At 38.9% G+C, this 9,104-nt stretch overlaps 1 protein-coding gene across 1 annotated transcript; it reads right to left on the reverse strand.

Moving 5' to 3' along the window:
• Positions 1-1,601: 1,601 nt before the first annotated feature.
• On the reverse strand, positions 1,602-8,461 carry LOC116254986 (uncharacterized). Its single transcript, XM_031630673.2, has 4 exons — positions 8,158-8,461; positions 7,457-8,049; positions 3,321-3,836; positions 1,602-1,929 (listed from the first exon to the last, which is right to left on the reverse strand). The coding sequence occupies exons 1-4, from the start codon at positions 8,420-8,422 to the stop codon at positions 1,780-1,782; spliced, it is 1,524 nt and encodes a 507-aa protein (XP_031486533.1). The 5' UTR covers positions 8,423-8,461; the 3' UTR covers positions 1,602-1,779.
• Positions 8,462-9,104: the final 643 nt, after the last annotated feature.

The following is a 9,104-nucleotide window of genomic DNA, read 5'->3' on the forward strand; positions in this document are numbered from 1 at the left end:
TTTTCTTGAAAGTAAATTCCCATATCCATGAAGCATCATGAATTCTGTAAGCTTTTTTGCACAAATTTCATTATATGCTCAAATTTCATGGTACGGCAATTTTAATGAATGTTCCTTCACTTTTGTATAAGATCCAACAAAATAACAGAACAAAATTGCAAAGGCAGCACTCATTGCTTTTCTAAATGGTTGTTCTTCATATAAGTAAATTAAACAAGAAACAAACATATAGCTTTAGCCCCGAAAAGGAAAAAATACACATAAATATTTAATATTTGCAAATAACTTCTATCAATTATAGATTTATGAGATTCAGACTAATCACATAGCTTGCGTGGGATACTAATGGACAGTAAAGGATTGCTTTCTCACTTTGAAGCATGTTTGAATTGGAGACTCGATGATGGCTTGGGTGGTGTTATATGGAGCACTACCCAACCAGAAGCTCCCTTCTTTGTTGCAGAGTTTATCCTCCTAGTAAATCCTATCCCCAACAAATGGGTGAATTTCAATCTTTTTCAAGTTTGGTAAGCATGGTTGAGAAAATCAATGTTTGCAAAATAGATATTATAGGACATTTGGAAAAGATAATTGTAGAACAGCTTGAAATTCATCCACCTTTAATTAAGAAGTGCCATAGAAGCCATAGCTGGTATTTTTTTAGCTCTTCTTGTTGTTGTTGTGTTTTTTTCTAATAATTACTTAGGGAAACAACTTGATGCAGATTCAGTAGCAAATATCCAGATCTAATTTTTTGCATCTGGATCTAGATAATTTAAAATACTTGTAAATGGGTTCGGAACTAAAATCCATTCCTTCCTTTATATAAAGGGGTATGGGTTTCATTTTGAGAAGTTAGTTGAAAAATAAATCAAATTCAAGTTGTTTGTTGGTTTTTCCTCTGCTTTCCTTCAAGTTTAGTTAGTTTATTTGGTTTTTGGTTAGCTTTAGTATCATCCTAGCTTAAAACCCTTTGGATTATGATTCATTTAATCATAATCTGTCTTGCATTACAACCTTTAGCATCAATTCCTCAAGGCCAAATCCTTAAGCCTTCAAGGCTCTAGTTTGTTTTGAGGTTTGGGTGAATCTACAATACCTCCTTTAACTCAGGTGTCGCATTTGTCACTGTTTGCAGCCCAAAAGAGTACACACTGGAATGCAACAATGGCCACGAGATTCGAACCTCAAATTCCTTGAGTGTAACAGGTTTGAAAACAACTCGCCATTGTATTTTTTTTCACCATGATGCTCACCCTTGGGGAGGAGTTTCCGCCATGCATGCTATGGCTAAGGTTCATAGCTAAAAAAGAAAGCCTGAATACCTGTGGTCAATGCTCCTTTGCCTGATGTGATATGTTTAAACTCACACCAAGGAAATATTTTCCAACACCGGCGGCACCTTGATAAGCATAAATCGTTTCAAGTTCCAATATTTGATTCTTATCGATGCCATAATTAAACATAGGGCGTTTCACATTTGCGTGTTAAATATCTTTCCTTTTTCCCAATTCAAGGGAAAGATTCATTCAACATGCAGTCTAAAGTATCGTTCCTATAAAGAAAATGAGACTCAAATGACCACCGGACCGGATTTGAACTGAAAAAAATCAAAATTCCATACGCATTAAAATAGTTTATAATGACACCAATAAATATGAAAGCGTGTCGCTTTCATGTAATTTTCACCAGAGCAGGGCACTTCTTCCAAATCCTGTCGATCATTGGGTACAAGAAGCCATTTCCCCTGCTCACAAATGCCCATCGGAATGGCAAGAGCTAGTATACATTATCAGCAGGTGAAGAAGGTATGAGAACATCAAAATCACTGAGAGTCCACTCTGCTGTCTCCTCTTTGTCAGTGATGAATATTTCGGTTCCCACGTCCAGGGATGTCCATATTCTTCTGGCTGGCGGGGTTCCGGGGTCCTGAGCAAGAGATTATGAAAGGGATGTGAGTTTCACATGGCTTTCTTCTTCAGCAGTTACAGTTACATCAAGTGGTGAAATTAAATAACTAAATTTGTGAAAGGCCTGTAACTGCTGAATGCACCACTGGCGTCTAGACCACCACCATGAACGGCATACATGAATATGCACGATTCATCATACTTGAAGACAGTTGTATAGTTTAGTCTCAAGACTGCACCTTTAATGAGTCGTTTGGTTACAATAGTAACACATTGTTATTGTCCTACGAACATGCCCTAGAAAACAAAACAAATTTATGAAACAGTGTGTTATTATGGTGTTTCAACTTTAATGGAGATTCATAAGCCAGGAACAACTTGTTATGGTTTCCAAACGACCCTTAAGTTACATGGGCATGTGGAAAAGTCTGAGGTGCCAATGTTGTTAAGTGGGTACAAGAATATGCAAAGCCAGGGTTTTTTTCCAGGAGTGGGCCAGAGATTTTTGGATTCGAGTAAGGCCAAATTGAACCCGAACCCAAACAATACATGGCCCAACTAAAAATTTACAATTTTTTCAATGTATTTTTTTTTTCCAATTTGCTGAGGTAGGGCCATGGCCTAGGCGGCCCCCCTTTCTCCGCCCCTGAGAGTATGGGTACCTCTCGACCTTTGGGTAAGGCTTGGATCAGGTCCACATCATACCAATGCATAAAACATGAGTTCTAAAGAGATTAGGAAGGTTATCACTTATTATCGAGTTCATGAAACACAGCAGACTCTAATTTCTTGTTCGGATGCTTATGCTAAACACTTTAAGAGGGCGTTTGGCAACTTCGGTTTGAAATCCGTGGAACTGACGTGATATGTTTTTGTTGATGTAATAAAAGATCTATGGTAAAAATCCATGGTTCATGGAACCAAAGATCTTAAGCCAGACATTTAAGATCCTTATTTTACATCTTTGTATTGAGAAAAGGTCCGATCTCAAATAAGAGGGGGATGATATGATTTTAAATCTACAGTTCTCAAATCCGGAAGATCTCAAAATCTGAGACTGTCAAACACCCGACAAGGATATAATTTCTTAATGAATTGTAGGTTCATCCTCATTGATCAAAGCATATCGACTAACTTTACACAGTAAACAATTTAGGATGTGTTTGATTCTCCATGGATCCCAAATCCGAGGGAATCTTAAATTTGTGATAACTGTGGATTTTAGCTTCTACCCTCAACGTGGATTTCAAACCCACACTTTAATGTAAAAAATGTGGATTTGTGAATTTCAAATCCGCATTGATGTGAGATTATCTGCGGCAATCAAACTCAGCATACCCATCTCCCCAATTGAAACTCACAGAAGAAGGAGAAAAGCAGAAAAGAGCAGAGAAAGAGAGAAAGGCTCGCCTGATAAAAGTAGAGCCTGCTGGAGAGGCCACCAACATCCAGCTCCCATGTCCTTGGGTCCCCGATCCAGCCTTCCCCTTGCTTTGAAGGATAGCCATATTCAGCCCACACGGGATGAGGCAGCAGCTGCATCAGTTCCTGTGCTTGAGGATTGCTGTAAGGATCACAGGTGCTGAAAGGCTTCTCCATGTACTTGGCGTTCCCAGGGCCACAGTAATAGTGATAAGCAGAGTAAGGGAAATGCTTGGTGTTGTTTCTGTGAATCTTGGTGTTGTTTGGAGTGATGTGGAAGGGCGGACAGGCGGCCAGATTTGAAGGGCGGCAGAATGCTGGTGTTTGGGGGTTGATGATCATCTCACTGTATCTGGTTACGTCGGTGACGACATCTCCGTCGCATGGGCTGCCATCGTTCTTCCAGCAACTCCCTATGTCCATGAGGTAAAATTGGCTCTTGGGTCCTCCTCCCGATTTCACGTCAAGTGTGAGACGAGCCTTGAAGTTGGGTGATTCTGGAAGCTGACAGAAAACAGGGATGACGGTCCGGATGAGTTTCAGACTTGCAGCAGTTAGACAATCGAAGGTTGAACAGGAAAAGGACGAGTTCTTGGCCTTTCCTTCTTCTGTTCACTTGATTTGATTGATGACCGCCATTAATATTGAGTACCCTTAGCATTGGTTACAGGCAAACTGCACTGCACTGGTGTCATGGTCAATTGGTCATAGACTCATAGCCAATGCTGTTGTGTGTCCGGTAGTTGCGGGAATAATTAAAATTTAAAACTTGTCTTAAAAGGATCATAAATCATCGCTAAATTAAGCTACCATAAACTGCAGGGCAACATAAATTATGACCAATATCAATCTAGGGACAGTTTTTTTTGTGACAATAGTTTTTTTTTTTTTTTAAATTTTAGCTATCCAATAACATCCGACACACAACAACATTGAGTGAGTTATATTGACACAGACATTGCTCAACCAATCAATGGACAGTTTTTTACGAGAGGTTTTTAAATTTTAGCTGAGTTATATTGTCATAGATACTGTTCTTGAGTTTTTAACAACCAGATTTTTTTGGGGCATTTTTCAGTAAAGTTGTTTTTCTCATAAATCTCGCAAACAAAACTCGGAAAACTTTAAAAATAAAAATTTTCAAAAAAATAGAATAGATTAGAAACTAATAGAAAACATAAATAAAACTATATAAAAGGAATATTTTAATGATAATAACAATGATGACAAATAATTTAGTTTGAATTCAAATTTGAATGCATGATGATATTAACAAAGAGAAATATAAAAAGAATAAAAAAGTAAAAAGTACGATAAATATATTTTATTGTTTTGTTATTTTTTGTTCCTAATGATATTTTCAAAAATATCGTCATATCTTTGACATTATATAAAAAAAATCAAATGATTTCTTTTTCTTTTTCTTCTATTTGCAACTATCTTTTCTATCCCGAAATTTGTGGACACTAAAAAGAGGGACTAAAAAGAGAGGGACATGAAACATCAGTGCAAAAATGATGCACTGGCCCCATTTCCTGTGCTCTTGTGCTAATAATAGCTAATTTGGCCCTCTTGCTTTATGCTCCTTTTATCGGCGCCGAATTGCTTTTGAGCTGTACAACACTGATTTCTGTCCTTCGCTTTTGGGTTCCAACTTTCGGTTGGAACTTAATAATGCTATTAAAACCATTTGTCTCCTTGTTTTTTTGGTTGCCTTTTAGTTTTGTTCCTGAGACACTCAACTTTTGTGTTAGTGAATTTCCATTTCGTCGCTCTCTCCCTCTTTCACAGAAATTTCAATCATGGCATCCGAAAAAAACATGGTTATAAAGTTGAAGAATTTTCACTATCAAGTTCCACAAAAATTTCAATCATGACATCCAAAAAAACATGGCTATAAAGTTAAGAATTTCTACTACCAATTTACCACTCGCATGAAAGAGGTGTCGCTTTACAATCATTTTGCTACATAATGAGGATCATTTTGCTACATAATGGGAAAGGTGGTCATGTGCTTGCCCTTAAAGTGGGTTAAGGGTTTTGGAGATTTACTTAAATAATAGACAAATGATGCCCGATGACATAAAAAAAACATAGTTATAAAGTTGAAGAATTTTCACTACGCAATTTGCCATTCGATTGGAAGTCTTTACAACCATTTTGTTATTACATGGTCATATGCACATATCTGTATACAATACTTACCCTTAAAGTGGGTCAAAGGCCCTGGAGATTTTCCTAAATAATAGGCAAATGGTACCCAATAGCATAAAAAAAAACATGGTTATAAAGTTGAAGAATTTCTACTACCAAGTTGCAATTTGCCACTCGACTGAAAGAGGTCTTGCTTTACAGCCATTTTGCTACCTAATGGAGAAGGTGGTCATATGCACACGTCTGTACACAATACTTGTCCTTAAAGTGGGTCAAGGACCCTAGAGATTACCCTAAATAATAGACAAATGATGCCCAATGACATAACAAAAAACCTGGTTATAAAGTTGAAGAATTTTCACAACCAAGTTGCAATTTGTCACTCGGCTGAAAGAGGTCTCGCTTTACAACCATTTTACTACGTAATGGAGAAGGTGGTCATATGCACACGTCTGTACACAATACTTGTCCTTAAAGTGGGTCAAGAACCTTAGAGATTACCCTAAATAATAGACAAATGGTGCCCAATGACATAACAAAAAACCTGGTTATAAAGTTGAAGAATTTTCACAACCAAGTTGCAATTTGCCACTCGACTGGAAGATGTGTCGCTTTACAACCATTTTGCTATGTAATGAGAAAGGTGGTCATATGCATATGTCCGAACACGATACTTGCCCTTAAAGTGGGTCAAGGGCCTTGAAGATTTTCCTAAATAATAGACAAATGGTGCCCAATGACATAAAAAAAAACATGTTATAAAGTTCACTACCAAGTTGCAATTTGTCACTGGACTAAAAGAGGTGTTGCTTTACAACCATTTTGGTACCTAATGACAAAGGTGGCCATATGCACAGGTCTGTACATGACATTTGCCCCTAAAGTGGGTCAAGGGCCCCGAAGATTTCTCTAAATAATAGACAAATGGCGCTCGAATAACAAATAAATGGTACCCAAAGAGGTCGGCGCACCATCTCAATAGGTGGGTCAGTTATGGATTTTGCATTAGGCACCGACAGAGCTCTGGACCAAAAAAAAGGGTCAATTGGCACTTTACTTTTTCTTTTTTCTGGTTGCATGAATGATTCCATCCAAGTTGTAAGACATGCACTCCCAAAAAAAGTCGATACCAAGGACAAAAGACGATACAGTTTTACAAATACACAATGACCAAAATACCCTTGAAAAGATAAAAATTACTATAGATAAAAAAAAAGTGAAAAAGGAACCTCAGCTTGAGTGGCTGCTCTAAATGCTGTGCCAAGATATCAGTAGCAAAGGTTCTTATAATCAAGAGTGTCACACAATCTGTAATCTTTAAACATCAGCTTTCAACCCAACACTTCTTCTCACAACTCATCAGTTAAGAATTCTCACAAAAACCGGGGTCTACTGGACGACATAGATTAGGGTAAATGAAACTTTTCACACCGACGCCAATCCAAACAGGAAGCCCGCCGCTTTTGATAGTTTCTATATCTCTGTTGGCTCTACCTTTCGTTAAAGGTATGCATGTGCATAGTTTAAGTCTTCGCCAGATTCACCAAGGAATCTTTTGGTTGCTTTTTTGGCGGATCGATTACCACTAGGTTGGATAAAGAAAACTCCATTTTGGTCAGTTTGGTAACAAACAATTTGTAACTATTTCGTATATATGCTTTAAAGACTGAAGCAAATTCATGAAAATCTTTTAACCAAAACAGTTACAAGTTGTTCTGCCCAATCTTTTAAACATTCATGAATCATGAAACAGTTATCAGAAAATCCCAAAAAATTAAGATAAATCCTAGTAAAGACGCAAAAAGAACTAAGCGGCTGCTTCAAGAAAACTTATGTCCTCGATCCTACAGTAAAATGCTAGAGATCAACGAAATGGGGAAAGTGAAGAAGACGAAACGAGGAGAAGCAGCTGAGGAACTGAATCACTTTTCAGGAGCAATTTATAAGAAAAGGGTTGCCGGTCTACTTACAGTCTTTAACATGCCTCTGGTCTCATAATGGTAGCCGCCGGAAAAGCCTGTGGTGGCATCAGCTCGGAGATACAACATCAGCCATGGATACCTTTTGGAGGTCTTCAACCTGTGGCTGAAGACCCAACTCCCGGCCCCCGCTTTCTTCTCCCAAACCACCTCATAGAAAGAGCTGCCTCCAACTCCATCCTTCCCGAGATCTGCGCCCAAATCGTAGCTGCCATTGAAGCTCCCTCTCAAGTTCATCGTGCCATCAACGAATTGGGTCTGCTCGTGATAGAAAGTCGGCTGGTTCATGCAGCCTTTGCCGAAGCAAGGAAACCTGGGAGTCTGCTTGAAAGGGCCGACCGGTTTCCCATTCTCAGGGCACAATCCGGCGGAGGTATCCAAGTTGCCGTTCTTGAGCATCACCATCCAAAACTGCCATGGTTTTGGGGAGTCCTTAACTTCGCATTTTGATCCCAGAAACAATTCTTTATCGACGGCATACAGATCTGAATCATTAAGAGCTTCAGGACTGATCCCCGGAAATGGTGCCCCAACCCCGAGTCTGTTCTCTTCTTCCGTGACTTTATGAGCTACAATGCCCTGTTCTGCAACAACAAAAACAGTACAGAATTGAGGAAAAGGAGTTCGATCGGCATCAATGCGTGTACTGCAACAAAAGGAAATCCATGAAACTTTACTTTCTGCGGCCTTACTTGTGATATCGAAGCAATCAGCGGCTCTGGGACTGCCCATATTTGGGGCCTCTTCCCCCACCTCGTTGCAGAAGTTCCAGGCTTCGAAGGCAACTCTGAGTCCATCTCTTCGCATTCCAGGGTCACCAACTGCTGATACATATTGCTTTTGCTTCTCCGCAGCATCTGAAGATGATGGGCAGAAACATAACGGGAGCAATAGAAGGAAGACGACGATGCGATTTTCCATGAGAGTGGGCAGAACTGGTGTACTGGCTATCGGCATTTATTCATTTTCAAGCATGCAGGGCGGCTCGCTTTAGGTAGATTAAGATTAAGAGGGCACAACATGGGATCCGGTATCCGTATTTATTTATCCATTTGACCGGCAACAACTCAGTAGGTTGCAATGCATGGGATTAGATTTCCAAATTTATTTATTCAATTTGCCCCCACAACCATAGGAGGTTGTATTGTTTTCTCCATAAAAGATTGGGTCAATGTTGGTAAACCCGTGACTCAAACTCAGATTCATCAGCAGACATCTGAGTAATCGGATCAGTACTTGGATCGGCAGACAACCGAGTAATTGACTCAGTTAGTTGACTCGATGATTCAGCTAAGTCAGTGATGGCTTTTTAAATATGTTTTTTTTTTTCTTAAAGAAGAAGTTGAACCTGTTTATAAAATAACAAGATTGTAATATGAACAATGAAATAAATGATTAATTAAATTAGACTACAATTTAACGATGTTGTTAATCAAAATAATTGTTCTAATCATCTTCCATAAAAGCTTTTCATCACAACACGTCTGGTAAGATGGTGGTTGTTTAGAACGCATCAATTGAATAGTATAGGGAGAGAGACAGACAACGTGGGCCTGAGAGGGCTTTGAGTGCAAAACACTAACACAGCATTTCTCTATACCCCATCCTTAAGGGGGCGTTTGATGGTTTGGAATTTTGA

The sequence above is a fragment of the Nymphaea colorata genome, chromosome 5, assembly GCF_008831285.2.
Source record: "Nymphaea colorata isolate Beijing-Zhang1983 chromosome 5, ASM883128v2, whole genome shotgun sequence".
Lineage (NCBI taxonomy): Eukaryota > Viridiplantae > Streptophyta > Magnoliopsida > Nymphaeales > Nymphaeaceae > Nymphaea > Nymphaea colorata.

Bases quoted from the DNA above. Each gene is read 5' to 3' on its own strand.
- LOC116254986 (XM_031630673.2), bottom strand. From the start codon at position 8,422: ATGCCGATAGCCAGTACACCAGTTCTGCCCACTCTCATGGAAAATCGC. The intron at 8,050-8,157 runs GTAAGGCCGCAG...TTGTTGTTGCAG, and splicing joins TGATTGCTTCGATATCACAA to AACAGGGCATTGTAGCTCAT. The intron at 3,837-7,456 runs GTAAGTAGACCG...GTTTTCTGTCAG, and splicing joins CCAGAGGCATGTTAAAGACT to CTTCCAGAATCACCCAACTT.